The 23,945-nt window shown below is 36.1% G+C and overlaps 4 protein-coding genes and 1 long non-coding RNA gene across 8 annotated transcripts in view; 2 read left to right on the forward strand and 3 right to left on the reverse strand.

The window, feature by feature from the left end:
- The first annotated feature begins 1,075 nt into the window (after positions 1-1,075).
- Positions 1,076-3,368, forward strand: LOC100868199 (DNA-directed primase/polymerase protein). Of its 2 annotated transcripts, XM_003692008.4 has the most exons (3): positions 1,076-1,494; positions 1,558-2,348; positions 2,426-3,368. In XM_003692008.4, the coding sequence occupies exons 1-3, from the start codon at positions 1,168-1,170 to the stop codon at positions 2,631-2,633; spliced, it is 1,326 nt and encodes a 441-aa protein (XP_003692056.2). In that variant the 5' UTR covers positions 1,076-1,167; the 3' UTR covers positions 2,634-3,368. The 2 variants fall into 2 exon arrangements, with proteins under 2 accessions (XP_003692056.2, XP_086758711.1); XM_086902585.1 differs by having other exon boundaries at positions 1,095-2,348.
- Positions 3,103-6,035, reverse strand: LOC100868078 (stAR-related lipid transfer protein 7, mitochondrial). 2 transcript variants are annotated; one of them, XM_086902584.1, is made up of 7 exons: positions 5,300-6,035; positions 5,030-5,184; positions 4,666-4,934; positions 4,448-4,575; positions 4,008-4,147; positions 3,621-3,932; positions 3,103-3,524 (listed from the first exon to the last, which is right to left on the reverse strand). In XM_086902584.1, exons 1-7 carry the CDS (start codon positions 5,695-5,697, stop codon positions 3,514-3,516), a joined length of 1,413 nt encoding a protein of 470 aa, XP_086758710.1. In that variant the 5' UTR covers positions 5,698-6,035; the 3' UTR covers positions 3,103-3,513. The 2 variants fall into 2 exon arrangements, with proteins under 2 accessions (XP_086758710.1, XP_003692055.1); XM_003692007.3 differs by having other exon boundaries at positions 3,429-3,932; positions 5,300-6,032.
- A 575-nt stretch (positions 6,036-6,610) lies between these two features.
- On the reverse strand, positions 6,611-7,853 carry LOC100868489 (adipokinetic prohormone type 2). Of its 2 annotated transcripts, none has more exons than XM_086902587.1 (4): positions 7,711-7,853; positions 7,332-7,592; positions 7,009-7,225; positions 6,611-6,915 (listed from the first exon to the last, which is right to left on the reverse strand). In XM_086902587.1, coding segments are annotated over exons 2-4 (264 nt in total). In that variant the 5' UTR covers positions 7,334-7,592; positions 7,711-7,853; the 3' UTR covers positions 6,611-6,870. The 2 variants fall into 2 exon arrangements, with proteins under 2 accessions (XP_086758713.1, XP_086758714.1); XM_086902588.1 differs by having other exon boundaries at positions 7,332-7,589; positions 7,711-7,797.
- The window catches only part of shg (DE-cadherin), a 36,693-nt gene continuing 20,398 nt past the window's right edge, over positions 7,651-23,945 (reverse strand). The window contains exons 2-15 of the mRNA XM_086902586.1: positions 16,834-16,907; positions 16,550-16,691; positions 15,992-16,230; positions 14,988-15,176; positions 14,608-14,888; positions 14,212-14,482; positions 13,516-14,095; positions 13,246-13,427; positions 11,837-13,184; positions 11,537-11,760; positions 11,235-11,450; positions 10,638-10,977; positions 10,339-10,491; positions 7,651-10,267 (exon numbers count right to left, since the gene is read on the reverse strand). Of these exons, the coding sequence (XP_086758712.1) occupies positions 10,125-10,267; positions 10,339-10,491; positions 10,638-10,977; positions 11,235-11,450; positions 11,537-11,760; positions 11,837-13,184; positions 13,246-13,427; positions 13,516-14,095; positions 14,212-14,482; positions 14,608-14,888; positions 14,988-15,176; positions 15,992-16,230; positions 16,550-16,691; positions 16,834-16,907 (4,382 nt within the window). The 3' untranslated portion in view covers positions 7,651-10,124. The remainder of the gene's footprint in view (positions 10,268-10,338; positions 10,492-10,637; positions 10,978-11,234; positions 11,451-11,536; positions 11,761-11,836; positions 13,185-13,245; positions 13,428-13,515; positions 14,096-14,211; positions 14,483-14,607; positions 14,889-14,987; positions 15,177-15,991; positions 16,231-16,549; positions 16,692-16,833; positions 16,908-23,945) is intronic.
- Positions 20,853-21,625, forward strand: LOC147658384 (uncharacterized). Its single transcript, XR_015290582.1, has 2 exons — positions 20,853-21,156; positions 21,271-21,625. It is a non-coding gene; the product is annotated as an uncharacterized LOC147658384 (long non-coding RNA).

The following is a 23,945-nucleotide window of genomic DNA, read 5'->3' on the forward strand; positions in this document are numbered from 1 at the left end:
CCGAGAATTCGAAACAAGTTTCTAAAAAGTACTGACAATTCCGTTCGATGATCTTAAATCGCATTAGCCAGTCGCAAACACCCACTTCTCGTTCTCGCTCGTGTCGTGTTATCGCTGATTTTCTATCGCGTCGATTGATAATAGCTATCGAAAGCTATTCACTCACCTCCTCTCACATTTTCTTCGACAACTTTGATTAATTACTTAATGCCATTCATTTTAGGCGAATACAACTCCGTTAAATATTCATTCTTTCATCACTTTTATCTTGAAAAAGAATCATGGATTTAGACATCATATTGAAAAATCTGCATTTTTCATACTTACATATCACATTTTTTTTATTTATTAATTAGTTGTTTTATTTTATATAATATCGTCGAATCTTACAGTAATTCACAATTCTGATAATATGTTAACTCCACATTGCATGACATATATACAATATATATCGAAAACTAATCCAAACCTCTTAATTTTTAAATATTTAATTAATCTTTGATGCTGCAAATAAAAAGATAAAAATAAAAATAAATTTCCATTTAAAAGAATCTTTAACAAAAAAGTTATTTTATATCTTTTTTTATAAATTTTATAAACTTATTATTATAAATAATAATGAATTCATACAAACGATGTATCTATTAAAAAGAGAAAACTTCGATTCCAACCAATTCGATTCTGATCGATGAATTGTTGTAGGAATTGCTAAGAAAATATTTATTTCTCGATATTTTGAATGGTATGGATTTAAATTCTAATTAATACTCATATTGTTATTCTACAGTTAAAACAATAACTAAATCAATATGTATTTCAAATACTTTAAGTACAATTTTCATGAATTTAAGTCATGAATTGTAATAGTTTCTAAAAAGGATATAAAAAAAAAATATAAATTTGTATGAAATTAATTTTTTATTAATTTTATTAATATCTGATATTCATAATTTAATAATCTTTAAAAAGTTTTAAAATCTTTCTTAAAAATATATAATAATTTATTTGTCTTTGTTAGTAACGGACAAATAGATACGTTCCGAAAAATTATATGTGGTTTCATCTCATTTAAACTGCCTAGTTCGTGAATATATTTTGATGCAAAACAATATTATTCGATACTTAGGCTAAATTTTGTTTATTCAAGTTTTCAAGAAGAAATTAAATATGAGCGTTATCAATACGAATAAATTTTATAATGTCGAAACAATTACTAAATTACAGGATATTGAAAAACGAAAATCCAATAATGAATTACTGAAAAAATCTCCAAAAATGCCATTGAGTATTTTAAAACCACCTATGTTCTGGATGGAATTTAAAAAACAAATGGATGCACTTAATATGGCTTCGAAAGAGAGTAATGATTATGATATGCTTTGTACCTTTGTTTATCAGAAAGACAATGGTTGTCGTAAATTTGTAGTAGCTCATCCTGAAATATATTGGTGGTATTACAAGCATCGATCAGAAGAAAGACGATGCTCTTATGAGGTATATTTCATTTGTGTATTTAAAGAAAATATACGTAAAAATAACGCAATAAATTTCATCCAGGTAATTCCTGAAAATCATCCTTGCCGATTGTATCTGGACTTAGAATATTCGATCGAAATAAACTCGGAAAAAAATGGTCCTTTTATGACAAATATGTTAATCGATATTTTCTGTGCGTATCTACTTGAACAATGGCGTGTACCTTGCAATAGATATAATGTAATTAATTTAGATTCAAGTACTAACGAAAAATTCAGCAGACACGTTATATTTAATATTAAAAATATAGCTTTTAAAGATAATTACCATGTCGGTAAATTAGTAAAATCTGTATGTAATGATATATTGCATTATATTACGTTTAAGGAAAAAGAACATAATATTTTAAGTTGTTTCGATAGATCGCTAGTTGAACAATTGATTGTTAAAACGAAAAAAGACAGAAAATTATTTGTTGATACTTCGGTTTACACTAAAAATAGGCATTTTAGAATATATAAATCTACCAAATGGGGAAAACAATCAAATCTAACAATCGCCAATAATTGTCAATATATTCCATTCAATACAACTAATGATAAAGAATTAAACATATTTTTAGATTCTTTAATATCCTATTTTGTTACGAAGAAAGATTTAATATTATTAGAATGTTTACAAAGTGGTGCTGTAAATACAAAATGTTTCAAAGAAGAAATACTTCAATATAATTATGAAGAAAAAAATAATGTCTGCTCAAAATATCCAATGTTGGATAAATATATTCACAGTATGATATATCCTGGAAAAATACGTCTATGTAAATATTTTGAAGATGTAAAAATATTGGTATATGAAATTTTGGGATATAGGTATATATAATTTTTTTATATATAATAATAAAATTATAAAACTAGTAATAGAATTAACATTATTTTTTTGTTAATAGGTATTGTGAAAATATTGACAGATGGCATAAAAGTAATAATATATTTTGGGTTGTAAACTTAAAAAATAAAACAATTTATCAAAAATGTCATGATCAAGATTGTTTTGGTTTTAAATCTAAGCCAAAACAATTACCAGAGGAAATTTGTTTTCAAATTGATGAAGAAGGTGATACATTTTTGACTTCTGCTATAGAGAATATAGCATAGCATAGTCTTTTTGATATCAAAAGTTTTTATTGAGGTAGAGACATCTGAAAGACAATATCATTAAATGAAAACAATACATAAATGGGAACAAAGTTATTGTACAATCAGGTACATAATATACATCTTTTTTTCTATGGTTTTTCTTTTGAAATTGATACAAATGTTGTAATGTTAGAATATAAAACATTTACATGCTTTCAAACTATTTGCAAATGCATATAAATATATATATATATTTGTATAGTATAAATGCAAAATAATTATGCAATATCATGTCTAATATTGCAAACATTTTATAATCATAATGTAGATTATTATGTGTATTATATTAAGATATATATTACATTACACAGATTATTTACAATTTTTATAAATAGTCAAAATAGATCAATTCCATGTACACAGACACATATATGTAACTGTATATAAGAAATTTGAATATGTGCGTGTAGAAAATTAATTTTTCATATTCTATGCAATTATTTATATTTGCACTACCCTGAATGTACATAGATACAACATGGCATTTTGGTTGTGTTATATAGACATGTAGCAAAAAGAGTTTGTATAAATTTCATCTGTTTACCTGACAATTTTTTATAATTGAACATTTTTTCACATGTTTCCCTTTTTTATGATACAATGAATAGTGTAAAAGAAACTAATTACAAATATAATCAGTCTCATTTGTTATCCTACAGATAATATCATAAAAATAAAATATTTTTAAAAATTCTTCATGCTGATTTCATCAAAATTCTATATTTCATGTATGATATCATCGTTGATGTAACGCCGGTGATCCAATGTATCCTTTTCTACCTGTATCTTTGTATCGTGATCACGGATTACATTACCACTCTGCTCGTACAACATCATGTTAAAGACTTTCTATTGGCCAAAACCAATTTCATTATTTCAAATATATTGCAATTATTGGTCAAACAAATAGTTTTGTAAGAAAAAAATAACGTAATAAACCCCTGCCTTCGTCGGTTGAGTCTTCTATATCTATATCTTCATCACTCATGTCACTCACGTCACTCGTATCACTTTGTTCCATTTCTGTAAGCGTTAAAGTTTCGATTTCCTCAATAAGATCAGTTTCCTGCGTATCTCTAGCATCCAGTACTTCACTCTCTTTATCACTTTGTTCATCATTCACACTATGCTCAGAAACAATATCATCATTTGCAAGAATGCGATTAGCAGTAGAAATATTTGCATTCTCTTTTGTAAGCTTATAATTTTGATAATTTTTCGATGCATGCCTCATACGAAGTAGAAAATCTGGCAATCCTAAAATAATGAAGTTATATATATATTAAAAAAAATCTTTTTTATATAATTTTTTAAAACATATATAAGATATACCTGTCATTGTGACCCATGAGGTAATCGTAGATGGAATATTTACACCAGGATCATCAAAATAAGTTAAGCCAAATTCAATGCCTGGCTGATGAAGTTCTGTATAAGGTCTTATCACCATATATGACCAATATGTTGTGACTCTATTTAATGTTAATAGAAAATCTTTTAAAGTTTTCTTTCTTCTTTTACATTTAGTTTAATTCAAATATTTTTACATAATAGAATATAAAACTAAAAAATTGCTAATTAACTAATTTAATATATACAATGCAAACATGCATGTATTTACACACACACATATATATATATATATATATATATATATATATATATATATAATAAATATATATATATATTTATTTATTTATTATATATATAATAAATAAGTTTCGCGTTTTACAATGAGAATGAGACAAAATTCTCAAAAGGACTTAGGATACCTGTATATTCCAGGTTTATTAGGCACATTGGGATGTTCTGTTACTTTACTTATAATTATGATTAACTGCTTTTCTTTATCAATAACCCATCTTCGTTGATATACATAGTCTCTGTTCATAAATAATCTCTAAAATTACAAAAAATATACAATATATATAATAAATAATAAAATTAAATAATTGGTATAAATAATTATGTTACATGGATTATAACATACCGGCCATATTGTTTCCCAATATATAATATCAATACCACTGTCATCAGATTTTTGTAATGATGGATCAGTATCTACGACTTGTAATTCTCGAGCAGTTGCATCCCACTTTTTTCGGTACTCAAGATCTATTTGAGTTTGCAAAAAATCTTCAGCCGTAACATCCGAAAATGTACCATAAACTTTATATGAAAACAATCCTCCAAAATTTGGTTCTTCTCTTCTCCAAATAAGCATATCTTGTCGTTCTATATATGGTCTCCAACCTTCCTCTAAAATCGAAACAATATGTTAGTTATATGTTATAAATATAAATATATTCATTATAAAAACAAAATAAGAATCAAAGAAGAAAATAGTTACGTACGATCTACATTAGAAGTGGCGCTAAATTTTTCACCATAACATGTACAATAGTTTATTCCTGGTTGTGGATTATCTATGAGAATTCTTTGGTTACATTTTTGACAAATAACCGTAGTATCTTTTAATTTATAAATTCCTTCAATTTCCTGTGTACAACTAATAAGAAGGAGGGATAAAATATGAATGAACAAAATAATAATAATAATCAACAAATAATAAAAATATTATGGCAAATTTTAATCTTTAAAAAGAAATATAAAAATGACTTTACCTATTTAATTCTTCTTCAGTTATTCTTTCACGATCCCAATTATATATTGTTACACCAATACTACTCGTTAGAAAATGTTTAGCATTTTTTAATGTACGACGCTTCCAAGTTTTTATAAATTCTTTAAGCGCTACTTCATCCCATATTCGTGTATATAAATGAAATATTTGCAAGCTTCTCCTAATACGTTGTGCAGCGATAAATTCAAATTGTCTTGCACAAGCTCTGGTTACTTGAACACGTTGTTCTTTCAACCAAAATGCTACTCTATCGCGGTATTGAAGAAATCTTCCATAATTTTTGTATTGTCCGAAAGAAGCTAACCTGGTTCCGTTTCGAATGTAACTCGTGCTTAACTGCTTTGATAATAAACCGGAATATTGCATCACGTACATCATTAGTTTTGCTTTTATTTGATAATCCTCGAAGAAGTTTTTTCGAGTGAAATACAAAGATGCCGGCTATTGTTTCTTTTTTTCTGTAAACTTGAATTATCTCGGGGAAATGTTTTATAGGTTATTTCGAGCTGCTTAAAGTTATAATTGTTACAAAAAGATATAATCAAGAGACATTACTCTTTATATTGATTTCGATAAATGTTACGATAACGTATTCATCGCATTTTTATTTAAAAAAAGAACTAGAAATTATTTGTGAAACTTGTAAAACATGATAATATTATGTATTGCTACTCAGAATCATATAATACTGATGTATTTAGATTCATGAATATATCGATATTTAACACTAAATATATCGAATATATAAAAAGTCGATTACAATTAATCGATTTAAAAATCCGATATATTAAATCTCATTTCATCATATTATCGCATTATTGTAATTCATATATAATTAATTTTAAAAACTTTTGCAATAAATAAAAATTGTGAAAATTATATTGGATTAAAATATACATTTTTAAATATCATTATAACAAATAAAAAATTATAGATAAATTAATAAATTACAGATAAAATTTAAATTTTATAAATAATTTTTTGAATTTAAGGTAAAAAAATAAACTATAAAATCTTAAAAATATTCATTGTTTAATAATAATAAATTTCTTTGAATAAATTGATTTTTACTTACGTATATCATTTTGTAACTGTCATCAACTTTCAATTAAATGCAATTAGAATATACCTATTAAAAAAATAGTAGTTCATATTCTCGATAGTTTGATAACTATCGATTCTAATATAAAAAAAATAAATTGTTTATGGTGCAAAATTTGTGCAAATCCATCAAATAATGATAAATTAATAAATAAATGATTAAAGGAAAACAATATAGAAGACATAAAAGGAAATTATATTTCTTCTTTATTATTATTATTATATTATCATTCGTATCGATAATTTTATAAGGCACATTCGTGCGATTGAAAACATTTCAAGCAATTCTTCGTTTGCTAGAACCGGAAGTGAAGCTAATATAAGTTATCCGATGCTTTCAAACAAGTCAGCCAATAATTGTTAAAATCGTACAATTCGAACGATTTTCTCGAACAATCCAATGTTTAATCTACGATGTTTCCTCTAATATCAATCGAATCACTCTCAAATTCACTCGTTCAATTTCCGACAATCCAACATTTTTCGCGCTTCTATCTGTAAATCAAATACAAACCTTTCGGTCAGTAATTGTTCTTTTTTCTCATTCAATCTATTGAGAATGTAAGAAACAAGTTGAGAGACGCATACCTGTATCAAATGGTAAACACTTAGCAATTGTTCCACCGAAGGTTTAGCTTGCGTAGCACACTCGGTTCTAACACCCCACTCGACAACTCCGATCCTTTGACTTCTTTTTCCCCAACCAGTCGAAAAATTCAATTGAGCTTCAACTCCGGTATTCAAAATCAAGCATAGTAGCAATATAATCGAGAAAGCGAAAAAACTCAGTTGAAGCTTGCGATGCCTATGTAATTAACCAAAAAACATATAGTATAGATAAATTAGAGATCGAGATATGATAAAAATCGATAAAACACGATCGATCACGTGCATATATAATAATCACTTACATATCGTCGATTAGAATCGCGAATAGAACAAGCAACGCGATTCGTAAAAAGTTGTCCTCGTATTTGATACTCGATGTCCGTGCAATGTGAACACATATGACAGGATAACGAGACCGAAGCTCATTTTATAGGTTATCGGCATCCCCTTCTCAAGAAGTTCTCTTCGTTCGATGTCGAAGGATAGATTTTCAAAGGCAGCATGTCGCAATCAAACGATCCAAAGGTTTCTTTCTCGTTCAGTAAACGTCACTATGAAGCCTGCTGCGAATTTCATTAATTAACTGGTGTTCAATGATTTGGGAAATTTCCGATTTATAAATTTCTTTCAATGTCATCGTCTTTTATTATTGCTACAAAAGAAAGAAGAACACGAAATTACATGTATCTCCGACGACGATAGATGGATTTCGCGAGTAAAGAAGATGTGCTGTGTGTATATCTTGCGATCAACTATCACATGTCAAATAGGTCGGGCGAATAACCGTTTCGCGAATCTTACTTATAATTTATAAGCTTGTATATGCGTTTATACCTCTGGCTAAAACATCTATTCATAATCCTCGTGTCGGTTGCGGAACAATATTTTTACTTTTCTTTTCCTTCTTTGTTTTTTCTTTAGTTGTACATAAGGGCAGTGTTTGAGTATAATAACGTAATATTAATATATCGCGAATAAGTCCGCTCTTATTATCGTCGATAAATAAGTTTCATATGAAATCGAACTAAATTTCGCCGTTTAATTCGATAACATTGAGTCGATAACATCGCATTTCTTATTTACCGCTCGTCGACGGAGGCGTTCTTTGTACTGAGATGGAGTGTATCGTTAAAAAAAAACCGCGCCCGTCCTTCCTGTTTAACACAGTCCATATTCATTGATGCATATTTTAATATTCCGATAAAATGTTTCTTTCCGAATTATAATTATAATTGTTCGATGGCAAAAAAATCCTCTAAGTAGCATCCATTCATGATATGATACGTAAGAACTTATCCTTACGAATCCTTGAGATCACACGCTTTCATATAAGCTGCATTCTATCTTATCGTATAAATTACACGTAAAATTTTTCAAGGTTGCACTGAGACCGACTCGGGAAGCGCAAATCCAAGACACATGCACACCCATTCCAGTTCTATCTATCGATACGATTTGTGTATCTTTTTAATTATTGTTGTTGTTACTATTATCATTATTATTATACATATCGCGGTTGATTTATCGTAAAAAAAGCTTACAAATTATTATCACATATATACGTGTACGTACGTGCGCGAACGCCTACATAGGTACACGGATATATATATATATATACACATACATATATATATATTTTCTTTTATATATATATATATATACATAGAAATATTCGTAAGCGCGCGCACGCATGAAAAATTTACGTTCGCGAATGAAACGAAATAAATGACGAGAGATGTGACAATCAAATACGCGTTTGTCAGCAATCGAAAAGAAGAGAATGACAAACAATTGCCTGTGAACCGTTTGCCGCCGGTAACGTTGCGACCATGTATTCGAGTACGATTAATTCGGTGGATAGATCTTAGTCGTTGGACGCACGATATGGCACTCGGCTCTCTTCTCGCCGATTTTTTTCGATTTTATGTCTCGAACATTCATGTTTTAGAATATATATCGCACGCACACGTCATTCTACATCAATCATGTTGGCTTACGTACACGCGCACAGTATATATTCGATATTTATTTATATGTGTATTCGCATATAAAGTTTCGCATACACGATTTCTCATCACATTCGCGCGCACGTTAATTAACCGGTTAATAAAATAGTCTATAAGTTAAATATACATATAGCAGAGCGACATCGCTCTCGCTATCTTTGTTTCGTCTTTTTCTCGTCCTTTTTTCTTCCAAGTATCGTTACATTTCATTCGTTTTATTTTTCGTCGATACTTTACATACTTCTGTTCACAATATTCTCATGAACATAGGCAGATATGCATTCATACATTACACACACACATACGCGCGCACATACATACATACACAATATATATATATATATATTTATTCGTTCCTATTACATATGTATAAAAAAATAAGTCCAGACCTCGTAACTTGAATGATTGCTTAAAGAAATTACGAGCTCTTATGCATTTTCGTTCTCTGAAAAAGAGATCTTCGCGATTGTTTTACACTGAAAATTGTTTCATTCGTTACTAGTGGAATGCACGCACGGAATAACAGTTGCAATGAACAAATTGCGCGTGTCCATCGTCGTGATGCAACGCGAATAAATATTCGCGATAGTCGTCCTCGCTGATGCGTTGATTTTCATTGCCATTATGTTTTCTTTCTTTTATTTTCGTGTCAACAAGAAAGAATATCTTATCATCTTTGTTTCCTATTTTCTTAAGCTCTCGTTGCAACTTGGTGTGTGTTTAAAATCATGTTCATTATCTTTCACAGTGTTGCAAGTTATCGTACAATAAATCTTCAAAAACATCCAGCAAATTTTGTTTTCTACATGTTGTAAGTCGAGAGCGATTTGCTCCAATAAAAGAGAAAAATAGGAAAAAAAATTTAACAAATAAAAAAAAAACAAAACAAAAGAAGATGGTTCGATTATATCTAAATAATATGTGACCATCGTTGTCACGAATCAGCTGTGTCCTTGTATCGGGAGCAGAGAACATTAGATATTCTCGAATCCGAATTAAGTACACGAAATGACGAAGTAATATAGCTTCGTCAGAGAGTTGAAACTAGTTGAATCAATTGATATGAACGGTTCGAGTTCGATATAAGCCTCAACACCAGCTCTCGCTTTCTCGTTCTCCGACACCGTCACTCTCCTCATCGCTAGGTTCTTCTCCGTACATGTCGGCTAATTTTCGGAATCTCGGTCCAAAATTCGATAAATAATTGAACTTGAGATCTCCGTCGTCAGTGCCTGGCAAGAAAAAACATCGTAAAAGAATGATTATCGATGATCATAATATGATGTATTATTTATATACATACAAGAAGCCAAAGACGACAAAGAACCCTCTGAATTGCCTTCCCCTTCATAAGCATAATGCCTAACATCGTCAAATGGATTTGTATCGGGATCCTTGTCACAGCTTTCTTTCTTGCCATCTAGGAAACCGCAAATGTCTGGTACTTCGTCAGACCCTTGAAGAACAAAATACGAACGTGAACGTATTTTATTTTTTATTCTTATATATATATTTTTTAAACAATCACTTATTCTTTTCATTCTTATCAAATATATATTATACGAATACATATTTAGATATCGGATTCACTTGATATCTTACCTCTTGTTTTCATGCCAACCGGTGGTATTTTTGAATCGATAGGTGGAGCATCATAAATCGTTCGAAGAACATTTAAATCGTAACCTGTATCTACCTCACCGCCTCCTTCGTCCTCATAATTGATTATGTTCTCTCTTATGTCGTCCATATCCTTGTAAAGATCATCAGTTTTCCGTCTGTGTACTACTACTGCTAGCAACAATATCAATAAAATTGCAATGCAAACTAAAATTGCGACAAGAAAATTGGTGTCAATTCCGAAGGAAACGGCCTTTGCCATTCCATGATCGCAACCGGGATCCGCATTTCTAGATAATGATGGCATTCCCAAGTTATACGTCTGAAATATGTAAAATCGATAAGTGAGAACAATTTAATGGATTCAAAGAAGATTTTAGAAAAACGAGAATGATCAAAAATCTCCAAATTTAGAGTAGCTTAAAATATTAATTTTTCTAAATAAAAATTAAATAAAACTTTAAAATAAATGCATAAAATGTAAAAATTCAAACATTATTTTAATGCAAAATATTAATATTTATATTTTAAACTTAAAATTTGGCCATTTTTTAATCATTCTTTTTTACAAGACATTACATTTCCATTGAAAGTCATGTTGCGTATACATCCAACGAATCCCTTATTAGTAGGTTTAAAATCCCATCCCAATTGCGAGCCTAGTTGTGCAAGATTAATTAAAGTTCCACCGATTTGCATCGGACTATTGACATTCAAGAGCTCGTTTGGTCCTTGCGGTGGGGTTAAACTAATGCAAGCCGAAATTCCACAATTGTCTACCTTCATCTCAATCGCCTAGAATAAAAAATAGATTTTAAAAAAAAAGAAAGGATTGATACAAAACAATAACACGATGGCGATAAAAGTAGGAAGAAATTTACATTCTTCGTGAAATAAATATCTATCTTGTGACTTTTGCCATCAGTGAGTTTGATATGCCGTTGATCGAGTCGCACAGTGCCAGTTCCATAATCCATGTAAAGAACAGCATATCCTTGTTGTAGCTCCAAAGCCATAAAATCTTGAATTTTCATCTTCGGGCTATATGTCATTGGACCAAAATAGAACACAAGACCGTTGTCCATATGAGGCGTTATCTCGAGACCTGAAATAGAAACGAATTCACATGATGAATAAGTTCGATGTTGAAATAAATAAGAAACAGCGAAGAGGAAACAAACCCAGGTGAGAGTCGTCGCAAGCTTGACCAGGCGGTGGCATTACGGCCCAGCCATCTCCGTGAAATCCAATGCCGAGAAGCTCGCATCTTGGTCCTTCGAGACCAGGTGGACACTCGCATCGGTCAGCCAACGGCGTGCCTCCATTCAGACAAACTATTGGTTCGTACACGTGACAAGTGCACTGTGGATCTACGATCGCTCGTACGCCAACGAACGTACTCGTATTCGTATAAACTGGATATGGAACTGTGCTTGCATTCAGATAGCTACGGCAACTATTGTTGCAATACTGTTTCTCGAACAGACACTCGTCAATGTTGACAAGAAGAATATCGGTCTTTAACTCTCGCTCAATTTCTTTCGCATGCTGGGCCAAAATCGTGTTCAATTTCTCGGGAGCGTAATACGGACTGCCATGCGCCGAGAAACGCACGTCTAACAAACTCTCGTTGTTATGATGAGGCGAGTGAAGCACCGTGAATACATCCACGTTCTCCACCGAGGTGTTAAGCATGTCGGCGATTCTTTCTTGAAATATTTCCTTTTTGCTGATACCGCTTTCATCATCGGGCGCGACAAAATCATGCGCGGTCATTCCAAAGAAACGCACGGAGCCCGATCTCTCCACCGCTTCTTCGGGCAATTCTTTCACAGTGACGTTCACGTACGCGTTCACTTGATGCCGTGGAATATACGAACTCTGTTCGGTCACTATAAACTTGAGGACAAACGTGTCGTTCGAGATACCCGGCAGAAGCGTGATCATGCCGGTATCTTGATTTAACAAAAATCCTTCATGGGTCGAGGCCCAGGCAAAATGTTTATCAGGCAAATCCCAGTCATCCGGATCATTCACGTACACTCGGCCGATCTCCGTTTTCGGCGCTTCGCCCTTGTAATTATAAACGAATATCGAGCTCGAGCCTTCCGACATCGGATTATCGTTCTCGTCCCCGATTATCATGGTCAAAGTCGATGTTCCCGTCATCGGTGGTGTACCGCTATCCGTGATAGCGATCGGGATATCGTAACTCTTTCGCTCCTCTCGATTAAACTCGACCCGTGCGAACAATTCGGCATCTCGAATTGCGAATTTCGCCTGAATCTCATCGTCGGCTGTATTCTTGTCGATTTGGAAGTGAAAAGGTGGACCGTTCTCTTCCGAGTCCCAATCCCGAGCTTTCAGTTCCGTTATCCTTCCGGGAGGCTTGTTCTCGCCCCAAACAACCGGATACGGCATATCGAGGAACGGCGCGTTGTCATTTATATCGATCAGCGTGATATTCACCATTACCAGTTCTCGTAACGCAGTCGGGGATCCATCCTCGTCTCGAGCCATTACAATCACCTAAAAGCATCGAATCGCGTGTTATAATTCTGTGAAGCGGTGAGGGGAATAAAAAATTTACCGTCCACATGGGATATCCTAAAGGTGGATCCCGATCGAGAGGTTTCTTCAACGTTATACAACCAGATTTATCAATGCCGATCAACGGTTGCTGGTCCTCTTTCACAATAGCGTAAGCAATATGCTGATCAGCATTTCTGTCCGTGATATCAGGATCGTAAGCGACCACGGTGGTGATACAACCTACAACAACGAGGTGAAGTCATTTGTTTATCATCACGAGTGGTCCTTTATTATTAAATAACCCGATGACTTTGAAAGTTTCACCCACCTTCTACCAGTTTTTCCTCCTCTATAGTAGGATTCTTGTTAAAGTCTTCGAAAACTGGCGGATTATCGTTCACGTTCTCTATGAAAATCTTTACTTGCGCGGTGTCATTGTACAACCCGTCGAACGCTCTAACGGTTAAGTTGTATTCCGTGATTTTCTCGTAATCCAAAGGTTTCTTCACACGAATCTTACCAGTCGTGTCTTCGATATAAAAGCTGTCGTCGGTGTTTCCGAATATAATACTGTATGTTACCGGACTGGCAGTGTCGGAATCGAGGGCCTTCACCTCTGTGACCGCCTCGTTTATGTTGGCATTCTCGAGGATCGAATTCGCGGTGTATACAGCTTGCGTAAAGTGAGGAGCATTGTCGTTTTTATCCGCGATCTCGATCCTGAACACTTGCTGACCCTTGTTATGCTCTCCCGTCTTGAAAAGGGCGCTAGGGGAATTGTCTACCGCGATAACCTTCACGTTGTACGTATCCTCGTCCTCTCTGTCAAACGTGGTCAACGTGGTGATGTTCCCGGTGTACTTGTCGATTGCGAAAAGATCTCTAAAGTTGTCCAACTCGTACGTAACCTAAAAAAAAAAATAAAAAACAAAAGTCAGAGAATATTCTCGGTTCAGAAGAAGAAGAATAATGAAAGGAGAGAAAAAAGGGGGAGGGAGGGGGGAAACGAATGAATGAGTGGAACCTGATTGTGAGCTGAAGTCCCATCGGCGTCTATGGCGCGCACTTGCATCACAGGAACTCCTGGCGGCTCGTTCTCGAGTACGCTGCCCTTCTTCATCTCGCGAAACACCGGTATATTGTCGTTGACGTCTAACACCTCTATAACCACCGTTGTCTCGGCTGCTAACTGATATTTATTTTGCACGCGCACGATCAATGTGTACTGCGTGTTGCTCTCGTAGTCGAGGTGTTGAGAGAGCTTTATATCGGCTACGTCCTTGTTCGATTCCAATCTGTAAACGAAAGGAAGAGGATGAACGAACGTGGCGTATAATCTCGACGTTGTTAAAGAGAGAGAGAGAGAGAGAGAGAGAGAGAGAGAGAGAGAGAAAACTCGGTGTTGGAAAGTTCGATTTACCTGAAAGTATTCCCTTTATTGGTTTGTTCCGTTGTACCTGGAACCAGCTCGAACAAAAGTTTATCTCCGTTGTTCAATACAGCCTTTAATTGCACGATACTCGCGTCGAAGTCGCTGAAATTTTCCTGCAATCGAATCGGCTCGGCAGGCCTTGGCAAAAATACCGGGGCTTTCTTGTGGGACTCGACCACTCGAATATCCAGATCGATCACGTTCGACTTTGGATTCTCTCCCTGGTCCTGGGCCGTCGCTGTCATGCTGAACTTGTAATCCGGAACTTTCTGTAAAGATTGAAAGAAAATCTCGATCAACCAATTTCGTTCGTCGCATCGAGAATAATTCTTCGCTTTGAACGAATGTTCAAAACCCTTTTCACTCACGTCGATGGTTTTGTTGAGAAATATCACACCCGTGTTGCGATCTATTCGAAAGTATACACCGTCCTCGGGCCTCTTAGGCGACAAGCTGTAGTACACGACGGAGTTGTTGCCATCGTCGATGTCCGTGGCGGATACCCTCATAACTTCCCGGCCAAGGGGCAAGTCTTGCGGAACTGATTCGGTGTACGCCTACGTTCGAGGACGAACACCGAAAACAAATAATCGCACTTCGAATTCGAGCCCCCTTAAAATTCGATCGTCGATTTATCTACCTCTCTTCCCATCATCCTCTTTTCTCTCTAAGCAAACTCTCTAATATACGTGTGCATGCGTCCAGAGATGAAAAAAATTAAACTCGATGAAACAAGCCGCGATACGGACGGGTTAAGATCATGTCAAGTTGTTCGAATCGATCTTAACCGTTCGAACGCTCAAGCGTTAATCCACTGCGTAACAAAAAAAATAGTACTCATTCGCATTCCCAAGAAAAAAAGGAAAAAAAAAAAAAAAAGGAAAGAAAGAAGAAGAAATATAACGATAATATAAAATGGAAAAGAAAAGAAAAACATCGAAGTATACATGTATACACCGGGAAAATTCAAGACCAACCTTCCATACGTATCCACGAAAGACCTGGGTTTGAGAAAAAAAAAAAAGAAAAAGAAAGAAATCGAAGCAAGAGGTGGTTAGTGTAGCACAATCGTATCGTATAAAGCATAAGAGAGAAAATACGCTGCTGCGTTAATTGATGGAATAAAAAAATACAATGAAGTTACGGGAGATTCGATTGGTCCTTGAAACGTATATATATATATATGTATGAAAAAAAGACACGATAATCTTCGTATGTAGGGGTGAAAAATGGCCACGACAAATGGTGACGATAAAGATGTATAATATCAATGACGAATATGGACGAATCGAGTGACCCATAAGAGGGCTCGAATTAAATTACATTTGTTCTCTTGTAAACGAGGTAGACGCGTACGTGGGTAGGCACGTACCACTTTGTCAAAAACAGGGGAATTGTCGTTTACGTCCTCGATGGTGACTTTGAACGTGCACACATCGTCGAGTTGCGGTCTTCCATTGTCGGTCGCGAGAACGGTCAGGTAGGCCTCTTTTTCACGAGCTGGTTCATCCCTGTCTAACACCTGCGTCGTCCTGATCAATCCGGTTCTATTGTTGATCTCGAACTTGAGCTTCTCACCCGGTGCCGTCACGAAACTGTAAGTGATGGTACCTGCGAGAAAAGAGCGCATAATATTAATCCTTTGTCCTTTTTAACCTAACGCTAACTCCCGATTTCTCGGGCCACAATAAACGAAGAGAAGGTCGGTCACGCGTCGAGCTAGGCTCGTATTGTTTACATTTGGTTCTAATGAAGTACACGAGCTCAGGCTTGTGTTGTTTACGTTTGGTTCGAGCGAAGTACACCACGAGTCTCACTCGTTGTTGTAGGACAAAAGGTTAACACGCGCTTCTTTATACTTTATTCGATTTTTCCTTTTCCTTTTCTTTCTATTTATAATAAATAAAATATATAATAAATGATTGAAAACCTCCGTTGTCCGGATTGTCCCTGTCCTTGGCGTGTACTTGAATCACAACTGTGCCCACCGGTTCCTCCTCCTTCACCACCGGCGCGTAATTCGAACAATTCGAGAACACAGGCTTGTGATTGTGATTTTCATCTTGCTGCATCTGTGGGAGAGCAACGAACGAATACGGTGATTTTCTTCTCTTTCCTTTCTCTCTTTTTTTATTGAGAGATAAAAGGGAGAAAAAAAAAGAAGAGTCAAGAGATGATAAATCGAATGAAGCGGAGTAATCGAAATGCACTCACCGCAAATTCCTCGTCGTTGGAGAACTGCGATCTTAAATCCAGGTGTCTCGAATGCCTCAATCTGGTCGCGTCGGCTGAAACATGCAACAGGGAAACGGGTAAATAGAAAATTCGTTCGAATCTCTCTTCACCATGGATTAGACACGCGCGGAGAAGAATTCCTCTCTCGCGAGAATCGCGAACAATGCGTTATTTCGACTGTTTGCGAGGCTGATGTATGTATGTGTGTGTGTGCGCGCGCTCTTCCCTTCCCCCCGCCCTCTCCCTCCCGTTGCAGCAGAAGACTGGAAACACGGCACTCGTAAAAGCTTTCGATTTTAAACGCGATAACACGCGCCACTTCGGCCATCAGGTATAAAGGGAGAGAAATAAATAATGGAGGGAAAACTGGGCATGAAAACTGAATCGTGCCTTGCCTAAAAATTGTCTAATAATTATTTCAACTTGCAGTTCCTTTATCATATCTATCTTGCAATTCTCTCCTTTTTTTCTTTTTTATATTTTATTTTATTTTTTTTTTTTCTGTTTTCTTCGCTTTTGTTTCTCGCACCTTTCGCGTGCTCAAGAGTTTCGCAAACGCGAGGAACACGACTTTATCGCTACCACTTTCGTGAAATCACGTTAAATACTTTGCGTCAAAGCCATCGAAAAGGGATTTACGATCAAAATCCTTTTCGAATTGTCGTTGATAAAAGCGAAAACCGAACGAAGGCAAATAATGGATTCTGCGAGAATCTGATAAAGCATTTTCCTCCCAATTTTTCGTTTCCAAGCCTTTGATTTCACGGCCCAACAGATTTTCGAATCCGAGCAAACAGATTCCAAGAGATATCGAAAATCATTTATCGAAATTGCACGATCCACGATATGAAATAAAGTTTTATTTTTCAATCTGTTAGTAGGAAAAAATAAAAAAATGAAAAATAAAAAAAGAGATAGAAAGAGAAGTAAAATTTCATACATATTACATACAACTTTAGCATAGATCGAAGTTTGACCTCGATTAAAGTGGCTCTATACTTTTTTTTATTTTTTACCATTATATATTGAACCAAGTTTCAAGTTTCAAAATTTTAATTCAATTTTCAAGTAAAATTAAAAGCACGTTCTTTACGTGCTTTTAAAAGAATTAAAATCAAGTATTTAAAACCGTTCAAGGATATCACCGGAAAAAAAAAAAAAAAAAAAAAAGAAACTTTTCATATAGCGTTTTCGAAACGCTAGATAAAAAATTTTAATTAACGAGGATAATGTAATGGGTCGCGATACTTTATAAGCATCGTGCTAACCTGTCTCGATAACCCTTTTCCTCTACGCGCTAACCTAGATTTCGATCGAGTTCGCGGCCCGCACTTTCCGTGGTTCGATTAATCATCGATCCATGACGCACCACAGTTTGTAAAATCATAACGTTTCCTTCGTAACGAACGATTATCAAGCGAGCGTTGTTTAAGGAGGACGAGGATCCGTCAAGACCGTTTTCGAGTCGACTCGAAATCGCATCGTTTCAACGCCTCCTGATTTTGCACGTTATAATGTAAGTACTTGATTCAATTACCAGTCCGCTTCCATCGTACGCTCGAAGCACGTAATCGGTCGCGTCTTTCGAATGTCGCGATAACCGAGAGGAACGAGGACGTCGATGCCCGATGCAATCTACGATCTTGGATAGTATAACCGTTTTCCCGCTCCAACTAATTGAGAAAACTGTTGGCTCCAGTTAACATCGTTAATAAAAACGAACCATTATACGCTTACTGCGAAGAAAAGAGAACGAGAGAGTTAGAGAAGTTAGAGAGAGAGAGAGAGAGAGAGAGAAGGAATGACCAGAGTTTGTCATCGATCACCGAGATTTTTCAATTTTCCAGTTCCCTGATTTTCCTGGTGGTGGAACGTATCGAAACGAAATCAAGCAAGGAAGTTTAATTGCTTCGAATCGATCCGACGACTTTCGACGATTATCTCGCCGACCACCTTTTCTTCCGTTTTATCCACGGTAAAAAATACCACCGATTGTTCGGCAAAGATCGTCGTTATTCGGGATGGACCCGAAGTTCGACAACCGGTTCTACCGCGAATGCATTTTCTATTAGGATAATTACCGAAGCGCGGTACACGCTATAGTCTGTCGATGATTTCATTTTCTAGATTAACGCAGTGTACTACCGATCATCGTGCTTGTCGATTAAATTTTCATTAACCAAACGCGGTCTCGACGCGACCCTATTCGTTTTCGAGGCGAAACACGAATGGAAACGAAAACGTAAAATACATAGGACGAGGCTTTTGGAAAAATGCGACGCGCGTATCTGTGCTGTTTTTTTTTTTTTTTTTTTTTTTTTTGCATCGACAGGGATGGAGGAAAAAGAAACGTGCTCGATATAACGTCGAAACAACTCGGCGACGATATTAATTCGAAACTGTTTGTTCAAAATTTTAAATCGAATGATTGATTACTCGATTACCTAGCAACTTGTTTGTAAATTTGATCCGTCCTTTTTTTCATTTTTTTATATTTGCTTTCGATGTCATGGAGTTTTGCTCATAAATAAACAAATATTTGTTGCTACTTTTGTTTTCCAATTATTCGAAAGAGAAAAGAAAAAATCAATTACACGATTTTCAAAATTATTTCGTAAAATCGGATGACGCTCTCTCGACAGGTTGTCAATCGTTAAACGGATAGATAGATGAAACGATAGAGAGAGAGAAAAAAAAAAACGATAGATTTCCCAGACAAAGCTTTACGAACGACGCAATGATAACAAAAAACGACATCGCGATATTGAACTCGCGGCCAAAAATGTGCAGCCCAATCGGGAATTGAGAAAAACGGGACACCTGTTGCCGAAAGAAACGGCCATTCAACGACGTCGTTTGCAAGTTTTCACCTTCTTTCTGTCCGTTTCTTTCCAAACTAATTCTTTCGATAGAACTTTCGATAGAATCGCGAGCGAACTATACGCGAGAACAATTCGATCGATCGTAACGGTTCGATTCAACCGCGCTCGCAGAGTGATTTCCATACCGCGAAGTTGCTATAATTATCTGGTGTTTCGCGAGGTCGTATCGTGGATTATCGTGCGTGAGGCGCGCGCAGACGCACCCTATTGAACGATATCGAACGCGTTCAAAGACGGACAAATGTATCAAAGAGCCTCCATTGTCGTGACGGCCAATTTTAGCTCGACGTCGATAACCGTTTCATTCGGTTCCATCGCGGATCACTTTGCGAACACGGACGTATCGCTCGTGCGACGCACGATCGATTCGTTTATCGACCGAGTAGTTATTCGATTCAACCGAGTCCGAGTCATTCCGAAACAATCCGAATGGAACCGAATAATATCGTTTGATATCGAAGAGAATAATGTCGCATCGTTCGCCCATTTCGATTCATCCCTTGAATCGTAATCTTCGTTTCGGTTAGTCGATTATTTCAATTTAAGAAACTTGACGTCAATTCGAAATTATTAAAGATCATTTCAAAAACAAAAGGCTAATTATTCGAACGCTTTTCGTTTTAAAATTATGAATTTCTTTAAAAATATAATCAATTTATTCCGAACGATTGTTTTATCTGACATACCGAAATATCGAGTTTCTACAATTATTCATTAATTGAATTGGATGTAAATAACATAGTTTGATTAAATTAAAGAAGATTATTCAAAAATTCAAATAACTTGGACGAATAGAAGCGAGATTTTTATAATATCGATCGTTTTTCGTATTTTTATAAGACAGTCCGACGTCTCGGTCCTTTATTCTGTCCTGTCACGGTTCACATTTCATCACGTTCTTGCCCTCGGAAAAATGGATTCGTTCAAACCAGACAACAATTCGCGAAAAGAATATTTTAAAAGGAACGTTCTAGACGATATTTCCAATTTCGTGGATCTTCGCTATTGACTCAACGGTGTTGGCTGGCATGGTGAATCGATCGAAAGCAATTTCCATTATCGAAATCGAAACGTGACTTTTCCTCGTACGCCTTAGTCAGCTTTTGTCGTTGATTTACTATATGTACACGCACAATCGCCGCGATAATACTCTCGTGACGCCATATTCCGATTCTTCGTTAGGCAAATAGCTTCGACCAATCGAACGAAACCAACCAATCGGACCACGGTTTTCGAAGGATCGATATTCTCGCTCGATGTCTTATCTCGAATCGAAAAATTGTTCGAAAACTGTCCCTGCAATAACAATACGTACCAGTTTCACGCGGTATTTACCAGCAGAGGCAGGTTAGAAATTGCAGAAACTCGATGAACGGTGAACTTTCGGTCGGAGAAATATTACGGGAAATGAGACGTAGAGGTGAGAAACTTTGCCAACAACAATATTTCACCGCGATTCCGCTACGAGATCTAACGTCAGTTCGCGTAAACTACTCGTTACGTCAAAGAAATATCTGCCATTTTCCTTTTCCAGAAGAGGAACACGAATCCGTGGGGGCACCTGGAGCGAAATCGAAATAAGAACGAAAGCGGACAACGAACCTTTTTCACGTTTTTTTATCGTTACCGATAAAACGTTTCAACGGACCAAACCGAGCTCCCTTTCTTAAACTCTTTTTTTTTAGTATCCGGATATCGAAGATATCTTCACCTCTTCCGAGGAATTAAATAGAATATCGCTCACCGTGTATTATCAACTTAAATTTCCTCGTTCGAAATGAATACTTCGTTATCGAAGCATTTCTCTCCCTCTGATTCCTTAAATACCCACATTTCTTTATTACGAATTTAAAAAAAAAAAAAAAAAAAAAAAAAAGATCGAAACTCTATATTTAGATCTTAATCTAACTATTCAATCTATTTTATTTAGACGGGCATAGATCCCGTTAAGACCTCTATTCGAGTGAATCTTCTTGGCTTCCTCGAGTCTACGACTTCCGGTTGGAAGTTAAAAGCGCTTCATCCTAAGGTAATTTTTTCTCATTCAAACGTCGCGTGTCCCTATATATATATATCGCGTTCCGTTCGGTCGTTAGAAGGACCGCGCCTACCATCCACTAATCCTCGAACGAAGTGGAGGATACACACCCTTTTCTTCCGGCTGACTCGAACAGCCACGGCGCGACGTCCTCGTCCGCCGCCGAACCACCCCGATTTTCCTCCGATTTCACCCAGTTTACGGCCAACGAACCCTCTCCATTCGGATTCACCGACCGAGGGATTACCATGTGGATTTAACTCGCGTTAAGTAGCTTAGATTCTTTATCCCGTTGCCCTTTCCTATCGTGGCGGCCGAACACACACGTATCCGAGATATATATATGTATATATATATTGGATCTGAACGTGACATCGTTCGATCGTTCCTATCGAAATAAATATCCGGTAGTTTTTTTTTCCTCGAAAAAAAAAAAAAAAAAAAGATCGGCCTTTTCGTTTCGTTCGAGGAGGAAGGCTGAATCGTCGACGGTGCCAACGCTTAATCCGCTCTCTTGCCGCCGCTCGAGTATTTCAGGATGATCCCGAAATCGCCCATTGCGATTTTGCATAATCGTAATGAATATTGGGTGAGTGCAAGGTGCGGTACAAAAAAATTCGGTATCTCGCGAGCATTGAACTTTTGCTTAGATAGATTTTATTGGAAATAATGGTAACCGATTTTAAAAGGGAGAGACAAGATATATTTTATATATGAAGATTTTTCGTATAATCATGAAAGAAAAGATGGTCCGTTCGAAAGGATTACCATCTGATTCGATAATTATGATACGATCAATAATGGTGATACTGGGTTAAAATTTTTTCCAAGACTTTCATCGAGGGATAAATAACTTTTCGAGCACACACTATTACGCAGCGACGAAGAGAAATGCGGGCAAAAACGCGAGCGAGGAGATTAAAGGGTCGTGGCGCGGTCTTACTAATAGAGCGTAACATCTTCGCTAGCTTCGTTGAAATTCCCCGACTCGTTAAAGCCGCGACGCAACGGAATTGCGGTTAATCCGGCGAATCGAGGAATATCGCGTAGGTACGCGCCAACACTCGACCGACTCGATCATTGTACGTATCAGGCAGAGTGGGATGTGATCACGAAAACAGAGAGAGAGAGAAACGGACAGGGCAAGGACGAGAGAGAACGAGTTAGATCGAAAAAAAACATGGGCACGTAGCGAAACGACAGTTTAATCCTTGTCAACAGGGAGAAAAGAAAAGGTAAATGGTTTGCAACAAAGGTTTAATAACGCGACATAGTGCATTCCTTTTGTATTTTTCGCTGCTGGCCATCCAAGATCGCCGACCCACGTTCGAGCTAACATTTTCATCAAGCTTTTACCGTCGCTCGTTGCATATTGTATTACTTTTTCCCATTCCCGTTTGAAAACCAAGAGGACACGTTGCTCCTCTCATTGGGCGAGATGCTACGTGACTTTTAGCCACCGAGATTAAACTATAAACGACGAGTTATCGGGAATTGTTTCCTTTCTTTTTTCTTTTCTTTTTTTTTTTTTTACGATTACATCCACCTTTTCTTGGCCGTTCAACAATTTCTTACCCTCCGTTAATAGGAAGCGACCGATGGTAAGAATAATATTGGATCTACTCACGGCTAGAACCATGCGAGCAGTGTGGATGCGGCATAAAGAAAAATGCGTCGTTCGCGTCCGAACGATGGCTAGTAATAAAACGATAATTTCGATCGTAATCGGCTGGATAATGACTCGCCCGTGGACGTGGTTGGACGAGAGTTTTTTTCTTCCTTTTTTCTCTCGAATTCGCAGAAGTCGAAGGTGATAGGAAAGGCGAGGATGAAAATAGATGTGGCCGGTAGTGACGGTGTGTTAGTGCGGTAGACGAAAGGCGACACCGAATAACAGGACGGTCACGCGTCCGACCGAGAGTTGGCGAATAATTACAGAGCAGCGTTACACGGTCCTCTCTACTTTTCCAACGGCTCTCGTTCGCAAGTATAAAACCCGGATACAAAGGTATCTGGCCATATGCCATGCGGTTGGCATGGCATGGGTGCAAACCAGGCAACCCTTTCGAAATCTCAATTTTCGATTCTTGTTAACAACGAAAATCTCAAAATTATAATCGCCTTTTCGAAATTTTCCAATTGATTTTCCATCATTTTCGAATTGATGTCTC

This window comes from Apis florea, unplaced genomic scaffold (assembly GCF_048593485.1).
Source record: "Apis florea isolate Af1SG1 unplaced genomic scaffold, ASM4859348v1 contig_2272_pilon, whole genome shotgun sequence".
NCBI classification, from domain to species: Eukaryota; Metazoa; Arthropoda; class Insecta; order Hymenoptera; family Apidae; genus Apis; species Apis florea.

Excerpts from the sequence above, each read along its gene's own strand:
- LOC100868199 (XM_086902585.1), top strand. The coding sequence starts at position 1,168 with ATGAGCGTTATCAATACGAATAAATTTTATAATGTCGAAACAATTACT. Across the intron at positions 2,349-2,425 it reads TATGAAATTTTGGGATATAG|GTATTGTGAAAATATTGACA; the intron begins GTATATATAATT and ends TTTTGTTAATAG.
- LOC100868078 (XM_003692007.3), bottom strand. The coding sequence starts at position 5,697 with ATGATGTACGTGATGCAATATTCCGGTTTATTATCAAAGCAGTTAAGC. Across the intron at positions 4,935-5,029 it reads CGCCACTTCTAATGTAGATC|AGGAAGGTTGGAGACCATAT; the intron begins GTACGTAACTAT and ends TTTCGATTTTAG. Across the intron at positions 3,933-4,007 it reads CTCATGGGTCACAATGACAG|GATTGCCAGATTTTCTACTT; the intron begins GTATATCTTATA and ends TCATTATTTTAG.
- LOC100868489 (XM_086902587.1), bottom strand. Across the intron at positions 6,916-7,008 it reads GTGTTTACCATTTGATACAG|ATAGAAGCGCGAAAAATGTT; the intron begins GTATGCGTCTCT and ends TTTGATTTACAG.